Raw genomic sequence first — 16,418 nt, forward strand, 5'->3', positions numbered from 1 at the left:
GTATCTTCCCTCCCACCCCACAACATCTCTTCCATCCCTGTGGTAATATGTTATGAGCAAAGATCCTCTCTAAAACCAGTATCGGAGAATGCTTAGAAAAGAAAAAAGAAAAACAAAACAAAACAAAAAAAAAAGCCAACTAGCTCCCCTCCCTCTGCCCCCAGACAAGAAACCCCCCAACCCAAACCATACCGACTGAGAGAGCGTAAGACTTGGTTTGCTTTTACCCTTAATGCTTACATTTAATTTTAAAGCACAAACATCAGAGATGGACTCTAAATCGCCAACAAAAAATATATATTTACAATATTTCTCCGGGGGGAGGGAGGGGGGAATTGAAACGAAACAAAAACACAACCAAACCCTTAAACAATAGTGACTTCTCTTGCAGGAGTTGTCTTTAGGGAGCAGTCTGGGTTGTTTTTAAATCACTAAGTGATTTTTATATATATATAATTCTTTTTTTTTTCTTCTTCTTTCCTTGTGAAGTTTCACCTCTCACCCACCAAAGGGGCTGAGGTGGCCAGTTAGGTGGTTACAAGGGTCGCACTTCGATTTCGAGTCTCTGAAGCCCCAGACGAGGTGGGGGGGAACCCGCAGGGGATGGCTGGAAGCCAGCCGAAGGCTCACCACCCCAGGCACCCTGTCCCTCCCCAGCTCAGCTCAGCTCACCTGCCTCCCCGTGCCACCCTGTAGTGAGGGGCTGCTTTCACTCGGTGCTGAACATGTGTGTAAGTACAGGGAGATGCTCGTTTTCCTGCCGGAGGAAGCCCCTGATGCCCGCCCAGCCAGGGAAGCCCCAGGGCTGGCACAGGCCCCAAGGCCAGCTGCCTTCCCAGCTCCTGCTAAACTTTACCCCAAGCTTTTTTCTTTCTTGTTGTGAAACTCAAATCAAGCCAAAGGAAAAAAAAGAAAAACAAACAAACAAAAAAAACCCATCAAAACTTTGATTTTTCTTCTGTCTTTCACAGGAGCCACCAAGAGAGACTAAGGCAGAAGGCTTCCACCACCCAGCCATGAGTGGAGGGGCTGGCACTCTCGCTCTTAGTCTTGTGGGTAATTTTCTGCTCGAAGCCCTCCAGATTCATTGCAGCAAAACTCCCATGTACCGAGGCACTGCAGAAATCATCACACTTGTATCTCCCTTCACCTCGCAGTGCTGGAGCAGGCTCTCGCTGGGGAAGGAAGAAAGCGCGGACCAACCCCTCGACCTGGGAGAGCAAAGGCATCTTGCCCAACACCTGGGCATAAATCCTGTGCCAGATCCCTTGGCAGAGCCAGAGGGGCTGCAGACACTCTCTCCTCCCTTATTGCTTTAGAAGCAGCGAGATGACACATGGGCTGGCCTCCACTGAGGCTTCCCAGCCCCTCAGCGGTCCTTTCTCTGGGGCTCAGGAACCAGTGGCACACGGTGGGCTGGTTTGTGCTATCTGTATGCATTGCGAGGGAGGGCCGGGCCAGGCTGGGGGTGAGCACGGTGTGCAGTTGCTGCCAGGCGCTCGGACACTGGGGAAGAGATGGGGAGCATCTGGTCACAGGCAGAACAGGGAGGGAAATAAAATAGTGACCCAAAAGAAGATTCCAACCTTTTTTCTTTTCTTGCCTTTTTTTTTTGATTTTTTTGTTTTTTTTTTGTTTTTTTTTTAAAGTGCAAAAAGCTCTCTGCTGCCCTAGAGAGAGGTTCTTTGGACCGACCATTCATTGCAAAGGAAAAAATGGCAGCTAAAAGGGGGTGGGGGAAAGGAGAGGACAGTGGGGTGGGGCATTTACGCCAGTTAGGCTCCCAGGTCAAAGAGACCTGGGCAGAGACAGAGCCGCCTTTGCCCTTCTGGCCGTCGCAGCCCCAGAGTGCTTCATGATGCTATGCCACGCGCAGGGAGCTGGGAAGGAAGAGGAGTCAACTCCTGTCCCTCCACTTGCTCACTCACCCCCAGCTGATGCTTTCCGGGTCCTCCCTGAGCTCTGATGTACCTGTGGTTTCTCCCCTGCTCCCTGTTGGTGCCCAGCCCCGGTCATCGCCACAGGGTGCACTGGGACACGTGATGCTCCGAGAAGGCTGGCTGAAAGTGCAGCATCCCCCAGCCTTGTCTCCCCGGCAAGGGGAAAAACATGCCACAAAGCCACCCTGCTCCTGGCCCACTCGTGCTAGCTGTGTGGCCAGGAGAACTTGTGGATATCCCAGCTGCAGGGCTCCTGCCCTCAACACTGAAAGAGCCGCCCAGGTGCACAAGAGCAGTGGGAGAAGGAGGGGATTCGATCACAGCCCCTGCAGCCAGATGAGGAAAACCATTGGGGGGATGGGGCGGGACTGACAGAGCAGGGCAAGCAATGAGCTGGTGGTTGCATGAAGGGGTACATTTTGTTCCAGCTCTGCTCCTTCTTCCTTGGAGAGACCTTTACCCTCAAGCTTGTGCTAACAGGGAAGTGACAAGTGTTTCAAGGCAAGGAGGAGATGGGGAGGAGGGGAAAAGCAGGGGGAAAAGGGTGCCCCACTTCTCTGCACAGAGATCTCCATTACAACCTCCGCCTTAAGAGCGGCCAGCCTCCAAGATGGGGCTCCCCGCCATTTGCCTGTTCCTCCTCTGGTACTGGCCAGCCTGGTGGGACATCTTCATCAGTGGAAGTCCCAGGGGGAGGAGGAGGAAGGACGGCGGAACGAGGCCAGCAGTGGCCCTGCCTGCCGAGTTGTGTGGGAGGCAGCAGCAGGACACGGAGGGCAGGGTGGGAATGCGGAGGAGCGGCTCTCCGAGAGGGGTGGGATGGGCTTTTTTCCTTCTCCTCAGTCTGCCTGGAAAGGGGGTCTCTAGCTGATTTTTTGGATCAGCTTCTCATCAGATAGGCAGTAGAGGCTGTTGATGGACAGGTCCGAGATGAAGTGCTCACAGGCTTTGCGGGTGATCTGTTTGCAACCTCGCAGGTCGATTAGAGTGACATTGGAGATACGTCGCAGGTACAGCAGGGCCTGATCTGTCAGCTTATTGCAGCCTGCAGGGAGACGAGAGAGAGTGAGCTGCAGTGCCTCCACGAAGCCAGCGCTGTGCTTCTGTGTCAGGCCTACAAGGCAGGAGGGGAGGAGGGAGCCGCTTCTTAATGGCAAATTTGTCTGGCCAGCCCATCCCCAATCCAGCAGGGTGTGGGGAGGCCAGCCTTGGCCACGGAGAGCACTGTACCCACCTGCCATGTTGAGCTCCGTGAGGGAGTTGCGTGTGGAAGAGCCCACAGCTGTCAGGAGGTTGGCTGACTGGTCCGTAAGATGGTTGCAGTGGCTGAGGTCAAGGCGGGAGAGCAGGGGCATATGGCGGATGATGAGCCGCAGCGTGGCGTCAGTGATGTCCAGGCCAGCTAGCCTGAAGTCAATCATGTTGCGGAGTTTGCTGCGATTGTCCTGACCTGCAGAGGGAGAGGTGTAGCTTAGCGTGGACATGCAGCTGTCTGCAGTGCTGGCTTGGGGAATTCCAGATCTGGCAACGCCTCCCTGCTCTACAATCAAGAAGTCACCCTCCTCCGGCTCTCCACAACTTGTGGGGACCCTACTTGGTCACGACCGCTCCAGCCTTGCCCGGTGGCAGCCTGGGGAACAGCTTACTGGGTTTGTCTGTTGGAGGCGTGAGCAAGTCCCGGATCTGAGGGTCCTTGATTCCTACTGCCCACCGAAGATCGAGGGTCCTGAGAAGGGGGCAGCTGGAGGTACTGAGAGCACAGACCGCAGACCAGGAACAGCCCGCTAAGATGAGGTCTTTCAGGCCTGCCAGGAGAAGGAAGAGAGGTAACAAGTCAGCTGGGTTCAGTCAACTCCAAGGCATCCCAGATCTCAGCCCTCTTTATCCAGGCTCCCCTTCCTGCCTGGGGTGGGATGGCAGCACTATCAGCTGCTTCTTAGGTGATGGGTTCCAAGCACCCAAGAGCTTTCCCGCCAGCAGGTACCACAGATGCAGAGTCTGCCTCTTGCTGCAGTCCCACTGTGGGAGAAGCCTTCACATAGGCTGGTGGCAGGGATAAGAGATCCCTCCCCAACCCCTGCTCACCTGGCAGCCTGTTGACAAGCCATGTGAGCTGCTTTTTGGAGATATTGGTCCAACTGAGGTCGAGGCTGACCGGCTGTCTTTTGATGATACCACTCAGTGCCTGAGGGGTGATGGACTTGCACCTGCTCAAATCTATCTTTGTCCACAATCTCTTGTCACAGCACCTGGAAACAGGGACAAGGACAAGGTTAGAGGCCAAGGACTGAGAGCCCAGAGCCCTGTGTGACAAGAGGCGTATCAGTTTGAGTTCCAGGACACATGGGGAGGTTGGTGGGGGTGTCCAGCCACCCAGGGATGCCTAGAACAACCCCAGTAGGATTTTGCTGCCACATAACAAGACTGAGTCACAGCTGTTGGCCTGTTTGACCCCTCCCGGGTGCTCCTCCCGCCAGGGCTAAGATCTGAAGCATCCTTGCTCCCAGCAGGCAAAACGCACTTGGCCTGGTCCCACCCTACAGCCTGAATAATGCTCCTCGGTTTGCTGGGAGCCGCAACAGAGCCTGGAGGCAACACAAACTCCTCCCTCGTGGGAGCCTGGGGAGATTCAGGACCCAACTGCAGCCCAGCTCTGCCCTAAGGGCCTGTGAGGGGTGAGGGGATGGTCTCACAGCCCCAAACCCCCCAAATACAGTTGTGTCCAGGTCTCCTGCAACCACGGCATCACACAGTTCCCATCGGCTGCCAATCAAAGCTACCGAGGCTGCTCCTGTTGTGCCATTCCCACTACTTGGCAGTTAGAAACCTCCCAGCTTCCAGTCAGCGTCTGTTCCCAAGCCCTGCATCCACCGCTGTCCTGGTGCCAGCATTGTCTTTGGGCCCACTGCACCCCAAGGCACTTCCAGCCAGCAAACCCATCCCCGCCTCAGCCTGCCTTCGCCAGCCATGCATTGTGAGGCTGGGTCAGGATGGGAGGTAGGGAAGAGCTAAGATCAGGCCAAGCGGTGGGTGGGCAAAGGGCATCAGTACCTTGCAAGGACAAAAGCAGAGGGATAGGTGTTTGGGTGACAGCTTGCAACTGTCTCCCAGCACAGAGGATAGAAGGAAGGTCATGGAGAGGGACAGGAGAGACCAGTGCACATATGGAAGAGGCAGCAGCAAGTAGGGCTGGCTGCAGGGCCCAAGGGGCAACGCTGCTTAGTAAATGACAGCTCTGAGATGCAGAGGGAGCGCACCGATGGTGCTGGAAGTGAGCTCCCTTCCTCCCCTTTCCATCTCTGGCCGCATGCCTTTCAGGCACATGGTTTGGTGTGACCATGCTTGGTCCACAAATCAGGGCATGGGCAGGTCTGGCCATACCGCTCCCTGTAGGTTCCCCACACTCACCATTTGTACCAGGTCTTGCACACCCGCATGCACTCGCAGAGCTCCCTGCGAGTAAGGTAGCGGAAGACGGACATCCACACCTCACGCTGCATCCAGCTTTCCTCGCCCTCCTGTGCCCGGCCCCCTCTGCCATTGAGCCGGGCTGCCCCCCCCTCCTCCGCATTCTCGTCATCCTCCTCTTCTTCCTCCTCATCCTCCTCTGCAGCTGCCTCCTCGTCCCCCCCACCCCGCTGGGGCATCCGGGCTGGTGTGTGGCGCACAACCACACGGGGAGAATGCTGTAGGTTGGTGGAGGAGGCTGTGATAGCTTGCAGCTTAGGGACAATGGAAGTGCCATGGACGTCTTTGGTGGGGCGCTGCAGCGTCACAGTGAGGTAGGAGCCATGCAGCTTGGCCTTCTCCACCTCTGACAACTCCTTCTTGCCGCTGGGATTGTTCTCTTTCTCCCGCACCATGGTTCGCTCAGTAGCCTGGAGCCTCAGCAGCTGCCGTCGCTTGAAGCGCTCATCCCTGCTGGCGCTGTGGTGGTCGCTGGGACCGGCTCCGGGGGATGAGCGTGTCACCACGCCTCGTGGTGATGCTGGGTCATGGATCAGCTGCAGCATGGGGGTGGGTGAGTTGGGTGGGGGGGTCAGGGGCTCTTCACAACTCCGCAGAGGCCGCAGCACCTTGGCTTGTGCTGTGTCATCATCGCTCTCTTCCACCTTCCGCTTCTGTGGGGAAGTGGGGCAGAAGGTTAGTGGGGATGGAGCAGCAGTAGGCCTGGGGAAGGCACCCCTCCTCATCTGCACCAGCTGTGCCCAGTTTCACCAAGACTAGAGTCTACACACACACGCACACACAGCTAACCAACACATTCCTTCTCCTTTCACAAAAAGGGAGACCTTTGAGGTTGGAGGTAGTTTCCACTCTGTGCCTAGCAGTCCCCTGCCTCTTGCAGTGGAAACCCTTGGGATCACAGCTCAGCACAACATATCACAGGGAACAGTGGTGCTCATCATCTCTGCTTTAAGTGCCAGTGAACCATGGAGCTAGGCAGATGTGCACCCCAAGCATGCACATCACCCAGGGGAAGGTGAAGGTACCCCCGGCCCACTGCTCTCAGCCTGGCTTGCCTTGGCTGCCACATTTCCATCCACAACAGCAGTTACGGTCCTACAGATGACCCGGTAGCCGTAGGCTGGTCTTCCGGCCAGCTGCTGCTGCACGTAGTCTGCTTGCTGCCTGGCAGAGGGACCCAGGTGCCCTTGCTGCTTCTGCTGGAGCCTGGCCTTGGCTCGCTGATGGGCTCTCTGGGAGCACCGGGGACAGAGAGCAGGGGTCTGTCAGCTTCCCCCACTGTGAGATCCCAGGACTTGGCTGTGGCAGCATCTGCCAGCTCCTCCATCCCTGCAGGTTACTGCCAGGTCCCCAAGCGCCATTGTGCTACGCCCTGAATGATGCCCATTCTCAGTCACTGCCTTACTGGTCCCCTGGCTTGTACTGTTCCCCGCCTCTTCTCCAACCCCTTCTGCAAGCCTGCCCATGCACCTTTGGCCCTGCTGCCCTTTGCATCACCAGGCCATTTCCATGGCCTGGTGTGGCTGAACCCTGCCTATGCCCCAGCAGGATGCAACGGGATAGAGGACACATACTGCCTCTGTCCCAGCATAACTCGCCTCATACCTGGCCCTTCTCCGCGTCGTCACCCTGGTAGCACTTAGGACACTCCCAGCAGTTGGGAAGCTCATCATTGAGCAGACCTTCCCCATCCATCTGTGGGGAGAACAGTGCAGGTTAGTGGTTGCCTTTCCCTGCAGCCAAGACCTGTCTGCCCTGGTGCCCGAGCCGCTCACCTGCAGACAGCCAGGGTGAACGATCTCATTGCAGATGCAGCACTCCATGAGCTTCTTCTCGAAGTCCTGTGAGTCTTCATTCTGATCCACCTCCCCACAAAGTGCACAAGTGACCGAGTGAGGCAGCCTAGGCTACAAAGGAAAGCAGGGGTGGAACCAGGGCAAGGTAGGGGCCAAACATCCCCCAGGAATCAAAAATCTTGTCATTGCCCTCTTCTCTCTGACCCTGGAAAGCCAGACAGGGTAGCTGCCGGGCTGCAGTGGGCTTCTCGGGGAAAAGGATCAGGCCGCAGACTCACCGCTAAGCACTGTCGGAGGACGCAGGACTGCTTCATACGACCAGGCCCACCAAACTTCTTCATGTCCCTGCAATAGTGGCACATGCCACACTCGCCCTGCATGCAAGCCTTGCATTTCCGGCACCTCACCCGCCTCCGCCTGGCTCCTGACACGATGGGAGAGACCGTGGGCCTGACGGGTGTTGGGCGGGGGGTCGGCTTCATGGTGTGAGGCTTGGTGATGGGTATGGTGGGCAGACGGACCCTCAGCCGGGCCTGCAGCTTTAGCTGGCAACAGAGAGAGAGGAAAGTGGCATGAGATGGGGCAGATTGCTGGATTCAGCTTGGATCAGAAAGCCTCTGATCTCAGGCTCCAGAGGGAGCTTCCCAGCTCCTTCACCGTTCTGCAGGAAAGAGCTGGAGACAAAGGAGAAGTCTCTATCAGCACTGCTAAGAGGGGATCTCCTTGAGTAGCACTCATTCAACCTTCATCTCTGCATGCCAAGGGCTCCCATTCCTCCTGTCCTTCCCATCAGGAGCGAGAACCAGATCTGAAAAGGGCTGCTGAGGCCTGAAAGCACTGCGGTGCTCCAACAAACACATTTTATTTCTGAAGCAAGCTGCCAGAGGAAGCTTGCCTGGGCAGCTTGAACGTCTCTCCTGTCTCTCTGGGCCTCCGTGCAGGCTTAGCTCCCTCCCCAAGCAGCGCAAGGGGACAGGGCTTAGCTCCGACGCAAGTGCTGTGCTTCTACAGCGTTTGCCGAGTGCCTGACGCCTCCAGAACTGGAGCTGGCCAGAGTGCCCAGAGCACAGCAGAGCAAACGCAGGCCTGGGAGAGCAGATCTACCCTGCAAACCTACCTACATGGTTAGAGTAGACCAGGACCCTGATGTGGACAGGGGGATTTACATCATGAGGTGGCTGCTGGATTTCAATACCCTGCTGGGCTTCAGTAGGCTCTCTCAAACAGCCAGAGTTCTGCCCTGGGGGGAAGCTGGTGCTCAAACCCACAGGGACCCAGCTCAGCTCACATCCCTAAATCCTGTGTGCATGACCTCTGTCCAGCCAGGCTTTACTGGCCCTGACTGCTCCAGTTGTTCTTTTCTGCAAATTGAAGGCATGATGGGAACACCCAAGTGCCCTTATTTACAGTATGTGTGGGATAGCACACCTCTCCAGCAGACATCTGCCGCTACACATCTTGTCAGCCCTCAGAGCAAATAGGCTGGCTGTGACATCCTTCTGGGGACAGCCCTTACGTTGTGCGCACCAAGGCTGAAGGGCTAGGGACAGGGCCTGTGCCCAAAGGACCCAGCACAAGGACAGGGTCGTGGATGCACCAAGCGTCTGACTGCTGCATCCAAAGAGCGCAGACATCTCCAGGTCTCTACTCCCAGAGAAGCTGCCTGAGGCAAGAGTAGGTGCTTGTGCCACTCAACAACCAGCAAAGTTGCACTGGATCCTGTTGGATGGGGTGAGCAGAGACAGGCACCTCCAAAGGGCAATCTGAGAGGCTTGTTTGTCTCCGTGTGCCCAGACTGGGTGTTGCCGATCCTTCCCAGTGTGACAGGGTCATGCTCTTCCAATACATCAGTCTGCCCACAAGCCCATCTCCCAACAGGAAGGGAGCAGTGACCTATGGGAGGTGTCCCGGCTGCCTGCAGGAAGGTAGCCTGTGGAGGGGGATGGAAAGCCTGGCCAGCCAGCCTCCAGAGGCCGCTCCAAGCATCTCCAACTGCTCAGCAAGCTTGGCCTGGGAAGCAGCCCAGCTTTGGGCCCCAGGTTACACGCACAATCAGAGAGGGAAGGGCAAGAGCAAGCCAAGAGGTCCCTCTGACCCTCTGTCCCTCCCTGAGGAGCTGGCTGCCCTCCACAGGGAGGGCTTCCTGAAGGGAAGCAGTTGCTTTCTCTAGGGTTGCAAGAGCCAACTCTACAGCACAGGCAAGCATGCAGGTGTGCTGGCAGGGGCATGGACCCAAGGGGGCACAGGGCACACTCACCTAGCGGTGAGAGGCTGGCTTGCCAAGGCTGCCTTGACCACAAAGTGGGCAGGGTTGATGCTTATTATGAATTCCCACACCTTGCCCTTCACCTGTCACGGGAATGCAATAGCACTGTGTAGCCTGACACACAACACGGCTCGCACCACCCAGGGCCCCAAAGCACTGTGGGGTGAGCTTCCTTTAGAGAACTGCTCCTTCCACTGCCAGCAAGACTCTAGCTCCTCTGAGCACAAACAAGGGGCTGGAACGCATGGAGCAGCTGGGGATCACCCAGTTACCACCTATCAGCTGAGCAAGGGTCACCAACATGGGTATCTTCAGAACTGCAAATAAATGCATTTGCTCAAGGTGCTGTAAAGGCAGCTGAATCCTGTGCTCTGCCTCTGCACAGCTCCCCTTTCTGCCAACTGGCTGGGGCTCCCCAGGCAGATACACAGGTGGTGCCATCACATCCCAGCCCCAAAGGGCAACTCAGCTGATGGCAGGGAACTGGCTAAACCATGCGCAATACCCTCCCAGGAACGGCTCCTCAAGCCCCCTCCTCACGGCTCCTACCTTATCTCTCTTGGGCCACTGGACGATAGGGATGCCTGTAAGTGCCAGTTTGGGGTCGCTGTTCGCGTATTCTTCTAGCAGCAACTGATGGAGAGATGGGGGGGGGGGAAAGCAAAGAGACAAAAAGCACAGGTGTGAGCACAGCGAAACAACACTCCTGCCAGCAAGGCAGGCTCTGACCAGATGCCAAGGACAGCATGCTTCAAATGCGGCTGGGAAGGAGCCCTCCTCTACCCACGCCTGCGAGCAACAATCCCTCCCCACGTTAGACAGACAAGCTCTGTCGAGTTGATCTGCACGAGCGCTTTCATCAACTGCATTTCAGCCCTGAGGCCCTGCGCTGTGCAGTGGTGGAGGAGAGCACCGAGCTTTGCCAATCCAGCAGGGTTTATAGGGAAGAAAGCACCATGGTCCCCTCCTTCCATCCCCCCAATGCTCCCCAGGCACAGAGCAGCTGGAGGGTGGAGTGGCTCTAGGATGCGGCACCCCAGCACCCCCTCCACAGTGCAGTGCAAGCTGCCAGGTAGCTGAAAGCTGTTACCCCACACTGCCCCGGGGTTTGGCTTCAACATGAGAGATCCTCAAGCACCAAGGCTCTGTCCTGGGGGTTGCCCTCAATGGGCACGTTGCCCTACGGCATGACAGGCACTGTGCTCTTGGCAGACGTGGACTCCCTGCACTCATCCTTGATGTTTCGGCTCTCCTACTCGCCCCCTCAATTGGGGCCCCCCTCCCCACGGCCGTTCCCCGTGAATTTGCCATTGCAAAAGGTGCTTTATTTACTTGGCGTTGCCATGGCTACGCTTGCAGGAGCCTCCTGCCGGCATCCCTGTGCGCGCCGAGTGCCCGCGCTTCCCGCTGCCAGGTGGGGACGGAGCCAGGGGCTGGGCTGGCTTCCCCCAGGGGCTGCCGGTTCCCTGCGCAGGTGCTCCAGCTCGACTCCCGCACAGGGTGGCTTTCCAGCACTTCCCCCACCCGGCTCCGGAGCCTGCGGGTGGCAGGAAGCCGCGGCCTCCCCGCCGCTCCCCAGCGGCGCAGCATGCTGCCTACAGACTTTCCGCCTCCCGGCCAACCTTCCCCTGAGCACACGCTGAAAGGAAAGGTCAGGGTCTGGGGGTCGTGTTCATGCACACGTGCACGCATGCACACACACACACACACACACACACACACACACGTGTGCACCCAGGGAATTGTGGGCTCCCCCTGCCCTGGGCACAGTGGAGGGTGGCAGCGGCTGGGGCATGCTCTGAGCAGGAGGGGTCGATCAGCTCCCAGGGAGTGCTGGGGTCCCACGGCTGCATCTCGCTCGGAGCCGGGGTGGGAGACTGCCATCTCCCAATGCCCCTCGCGCTCCGGCGGGAGTGGACAATGCAGAGGGGAGCCTGCAAGCATGCTGCACACTTCCCCCTCTGCCCCGGCAGGAACTCGGCACAAGCCGGCGCGCCCCGTGGAAGCAAAGGGCAAAGGCGAGCCCAAGCACCAGCCCGAGACCTCTCCGGGGAGAAGAGGACACCCAGGTCTCCCCGGCGGTCCCCTCCCGCACCACCTGGGGCCGGACTGCCCCCGCGTCCCCTCCCCACCCGCCGAGCATTGCCAGCTGCCTGACCTTGCGCTTCTGGAGCTGCTGCGACTCTGGGGTGAAGTTTGCCGAGCCCTCTTTGTTTCGGTGCCTGCACTGCGAGGGCTGGGGGCCCCCCCCCTCTCCCCGGACACCTCCACTTGCTCGCTCAGTCTGAGCAGACTCGAGCCGGACCCCCGGTCTTCAGGGACATGGTTGGGAGAGCAGCCGCGCCCCCCGCCCCAAGCCGTCCCCTGCTCCTCCCCGGCTCCAGCAGCTGCCCTGGCAGCCGCGTGTTCCTCCCCGAGCCCTTGGGCAGCAGCGGCGGCTTCCTGAGCCTGAAACAATGCTGCTGCGTCACCCACATGCGGTTCCCAGCAATGCTTTGCAACGGGAAGATGGCAGAAGAGAAAAAGCGAGCGAGCGAGCAGAGGGCAGAGCCGTTCTGCTGCAGCGCCGGGAGGGGCTGGGACAGGCGGCTGGCGCCACGCGGATTGGCGCAGGGGCCCGGCTGGCGCGGCCCACCTTCCCCTCCCCTCCTTCCGCCACTGCAATCGGAGAACCCAGGGCCAGCCTCCCCCAGGGCCCCGGGCAGGCTCGGGAGAGCACGGCAGAGAGCTGCTAACCCCTGCATGTACCCCAGCCTGCCCGCCAGCGCCCTTGCCTTGCTCACGCCCAGCCCCCCACCACCTTTCTTTTGTCTTCGCCAGGGCGGTTTTCGGGGTCCTGCTGAAAGCTGAAGCTGCCTGGATCTGGGAGACATTGGAGGTGTGAGTGGGGGAAAAAGGGCTTTCAAATCACAGCAGGGAAGATGAGCCCCCGGAAACACGTGGACTGCAGGTACTGGTCCCACACGCTGCTGATCTGGACACACGGACCTCCCCTGCCCTGACAAATATCCTACAAGCTAAGTTTGGGAGCGGCTGGTGCTCCCAAAGCCACCGCTAACCGAACTGCTAGAGGGGAACAAACACATGCGGGTGAAGCAATGGCTCCCCTGGCCAGCCCCAGCTCCCTGATCCTGACTCCAGACCACCACAGCCAAAATGGAAGCAGCCCTTTACATAAAGCAAGCTCCCCAAGGGCAGCGCTAGAGAAGAACGGCTGCTCCCACTAGTCTGATGCATCCAGAACATCCGCAGGTGACTACAGCTTTTATGTTTCCTGCCCCGAAAAGCATAGGAAGCAAGTTGCACACTGACCAGACATTTAGGTCTGAATGGTCACCATCTAGATAGGTAATGCCACTGTGACTCCTTGAGGGTCACCACAGGGAAGCCACCCTTTGGCTCCCGGCACAGGCTCTTTGCACACACTGGCAGATGTTGCTGTCTGGATCACAGTGGGGACACTGACACCTGCCATGCAGTTTGGCCCTGTGCAGAGGCTGGGTGTGGTGGGTGCATGCTCAGGTCACATCTCATCACGCAGCAGGGCAACTGAAAGGTCTTTGGCCCTACTTACTCCCGGGTATGATATTCCTACACAACCCCTTTGCCAAGTGACTGTAGGAAGTGTCAGACATCTCATACTGCTGACATACACATGGGGGGGTCTTGCACATGGCTCAGCGTTTCAACCCATGGTTGTTTAGCCTCTCCTGAGCCAGAGGCAGGAGCACGGCCAGTCCAGCCTTCCTACCAATGGGCAACCCTCTCAGACGACGACCTTGACCTTCCATGTCCAGCCCCAGCAGAAGCAGCCCTCAGACATCACCGAGTCTACTCCATGTCCCATAGCCCTTCAGCAAATGGGGACTGCGTGACCTCTCCCCGTGGGCCCAAGGAGGGAGTGGAAGTGGCCTGAGACCACTCACTCCTCCCCAAGGGTACTAATCAACCCTGTTCAATCCTCCGGGTTTCAACAAGCTAACATATTCATTGATTCTCCCAGACACAAGCACCTGGAGAGATGTGCTCTCTCAGGAAAGCAGATCGCACCTGGCAGATTTACTGGAGCAGGGATGGGAGAACACCACGCACAGGGAATATCTTAGGGAGACCTGACCCACAGGAAGAACAGATGATACAGAGAAAGAATAACACGCTCCTACAGAGAAGCGAGATGTCTCTGATCCTGAAGGAGACCTAGCACAACACTGAGTGCTGCCAGCTACACAGACAATGCCAGACCAGAGGCTTTGAGATGAGGACCTGGAAATGGGATTTGCATTTTTGACAGAAACTCTCCTGGTTCCTGCAATGCTTGGTACTTCACCACCTATACCAAGGCCTCCACACAGAGCCCAATCATAACCCATTTGCAGTAATTACCATGGCAGAAGAGCCTGGTGGCACTGCAGCACCTGGTTCAGACGTGGGCTTGGCTCACCACCAATCAGTACACCACAAGTCTGGCAGCTCTCTAGAGATGACCCAAAAGCTAAAGGATCTAGACCCTCATAGATTATCCTACTCCTCTGAAGAGTAAGCAAGGGAAACCAGCACACCCTAGGTTGGTTCAGAGATGGACAGAAGCAGTCAGAAGATGAAGAAACCCTGGATGATGGGACCTCTCTGAAGTTCCCTCTTTGCCAATGATCTTTCCAAAGATCAAAGTCCAGACAGCACATGGAGACTTCAACAAATGCATAGAGATTTTTTTCCAGCAAGCCATCAGTGTCACCACCTTGTTTCCTGAAGGCAGATTTTCTCCTAATGTCAAGTTAGAAGTCATTTTGATTCATGTGGGCCCTCCTGAAGATGACACCAGAGAGCAGCTGGTTCAGAAGGCAGTGACATGGTATTATCAAGAGCTTTCCCAGGGAAACAGGCAAAGCTAGAGTGGTAAAGTAGGAAGCAGCGATGGCAATGTGCTCTTTTTATCTAAGCTGCTGACACAGCCTTAACCTTGTCTGGGTGGGTTTACAGAGTCTCAGTGGACAGACAATCCCTCCTGCCATGGAGCTGGAAGCATACCTTTGTCATATCCAAAGTATCAGGTCCCACCATGCGACAGCTCCAAGCTCAACTCATGACAAGATGCACAAGCAGATTTCCCCAAGTGACCCAACACAGAGACATCCTGAAGTCACGATCACCACCCAAAAGGCAGTGGGAAGAGGGGGCATTTGTCTGGCCTGTGTCTCCTCACATGCATGCCTGGGGACACCAGCTAGAAGAGGATGGCAGGAAGCATGTTAGGGCATTTGATCTGACAGATGCAGGTGCCAGGTTGCTACTTGCATGTCTGGGCTCTACAATGAGAAAATGGCATGTTCCAACACCTGGATAGCAGACATACCGTAATAAACATACAGATCATCAGTTGTGGCCAGGGAAGGATCCAAGCCTTGATATATCCATTTGATCCATCTTTCTTCGGACACAGAGGCACCTCTATGAAGAGTTCAACTTAGCATTCACCCACAGCAAAAGAAGCCCAGAGCATACAGCATCACTCACCAGTCCCAACCTGTACCCGCCAGGTCAAAGATCCAAGCTTTGGCCTTGCATCACAGCAACCCCACACCTTGTGCCTTTTGCGGGTACTCCAATTGCCACAGTATCGAAAACCTTCCACAAAGCAGCATCTGCCTAACCGGAATACAGCTGTGTAGTGATGGTAACAAAACAAAGCTGGCGAGTGCCAAAAACACATTGGTGCCACACTTCTCTAGAACAGGTATCTCCAAATAGTCCTTTTGGTCAGATCTCAGGTCCATCAATGACCCCCACCAGTTAACAAAAGGGTAAGGGTACCTGCTACAGACTGATGGCCCTGGAGTGGGGCTAAGATGCTATGGAGGCAGAAAGATACCACTTCCTATTTAGCTTAAGTCACTCAAAACAGATTATGCTCTAGTTCTCCACTTCTGCATGAAGGGATGCAGATGAATTTGCAACAAGCTCTGGAACAGAAGAGATCCAGCCTAGGGTGCTCCCCTAGGGATCCCACCTGGATCATGCCTCAGAGCACTGTGAGGAAAGACAAGACCAGCGGGACAAGGTGGGCCACGCATCTCATTGGGAAGGGCTGCACTTGGATACTTGGGAGTTACACAGCCTGTGTGAGGAACATTAGGATCTGTACCCCATATGATGACCTACAGACACATGTATGACTGTTTGACTCCTCTAGCTTGGTAACAGTTTGTCCTGCTTAAAGAATACCATGTTCTCCATACAAATTGCTCATACAGAAAATTAGACCTTCTGTCAGAAGGGTTTTAAGTGCCCAGGCCAGTTAAAAGGTTTAATGAAACAATGTCTTACCCCTTTTCAGGATTTAAAAGCCAACCTAATTTACCAATTCCATCGCCTCTAAGGAAAAGGTAAGTGCTAAAAGTAAAGGTTTATTGTACTTTGACAAATCTGTTCCGTTTTCTCCAGCCACTGCAATCTGATGACTAAGGATTTTTGTGCTTTGAGGATGCCCTGGAACATAGGCTTTACTTAGGAAGCTGTTAATACCAGGGGCCAGAGAGAGTCAGGATGCTTCAGAACCTCAGAGGACATCTGGCTTCAAGGAGCAAGATCTTCACAGAAGCTGCTTGCTCCGACTAGTCAGCACTGACTTTCACCCACAGGTCATCTGCGAGGCACAGCTGAACAATGGGGTTGGTGGGTCACATCAATGCCACAGATACATATAGATCAGCTCCAGAATATGACAAGTACTTTAAATGGGTCTTAAAACCCTGCTGAACATGGCAACCTTGAATATTCTGCCTCAAAACACCCAGCAGATTACACCAGCCTCCCTTGCTCAGTCTAAGAGTGAAACACTGTGTTCACACCTCAGAGTTCCAGTCCCCCCAGAATGTCATATGGTCCAGGATAGGGCTGAGATCACCCCTGCCACATTAGCTTAGAAACACATGCACTATATATCCCAAA

The 16,418-nt window shown here is 56.2% G+C and overlaps 1 protein-coding gene across 1 annotated transcript in view; it reads right to left on the reverse strand.

Moving 5' to 3' along the window:
* Positions 1–216: 216 nt before the first annotated feature.
* KDM2A (lysine demethylase 2A) overlaps positions 217–16,418 on the reverse strand; it is a 56,571-nt gene continuing 40,369 nt past the window's right edge. Inside the window, exons 14-22 of the mRNA XM_064513404.1 lie at positions 10,020–10,103; positions 7,483–7,749; positions 7,184–7,315; positions 7,014–7,103; positions 5,349–6,061; positions 4,026–4,189; positions 3,587–3,745; positions 3,175–3,390; positions 217–2,985 (exon numbers count right to left, since the gene is read on the reverse strand). Coding sequence (XP_064369474.1) covers positions 2,804–2,985; positions 3,175–3,390; positions 3,587–3,745; positions 4,026–4,189; positions 5,349–6,061; positions 7,014–7,103; positions 7,184–7,315; positions 7,483–7,749; positions 10,020–10,103 — 2,007 coding nt within the window. The 3' untranslated portion in view covers positions 217–2,803. The remainder of the gene's footprint in view (positions 2,986–3,174; positions 3,391–3,586; positions 3,746–4,025; positions 4,190–5,348; positions 6,062–7,013; positions 7,104–7,183; positions 7,316–7,482; positions 7,750–10,019; positions 10,104–16,418) is intronic.

Source organism: Dromaius novaehollandiae, chromosome 5, assembly GCF_036370855.1.
Source record: "Dromaius novaehollandiae isolate bDroNov1 chromosome 5, bDroNov1.hap1, whole genome shotgun sequence".
NCBI lineage: Eukaryota > Metazoa > Chordata > Aves > Casuariiformes > Dromaiidae > Dromaius > Dromaius novaehollandiae.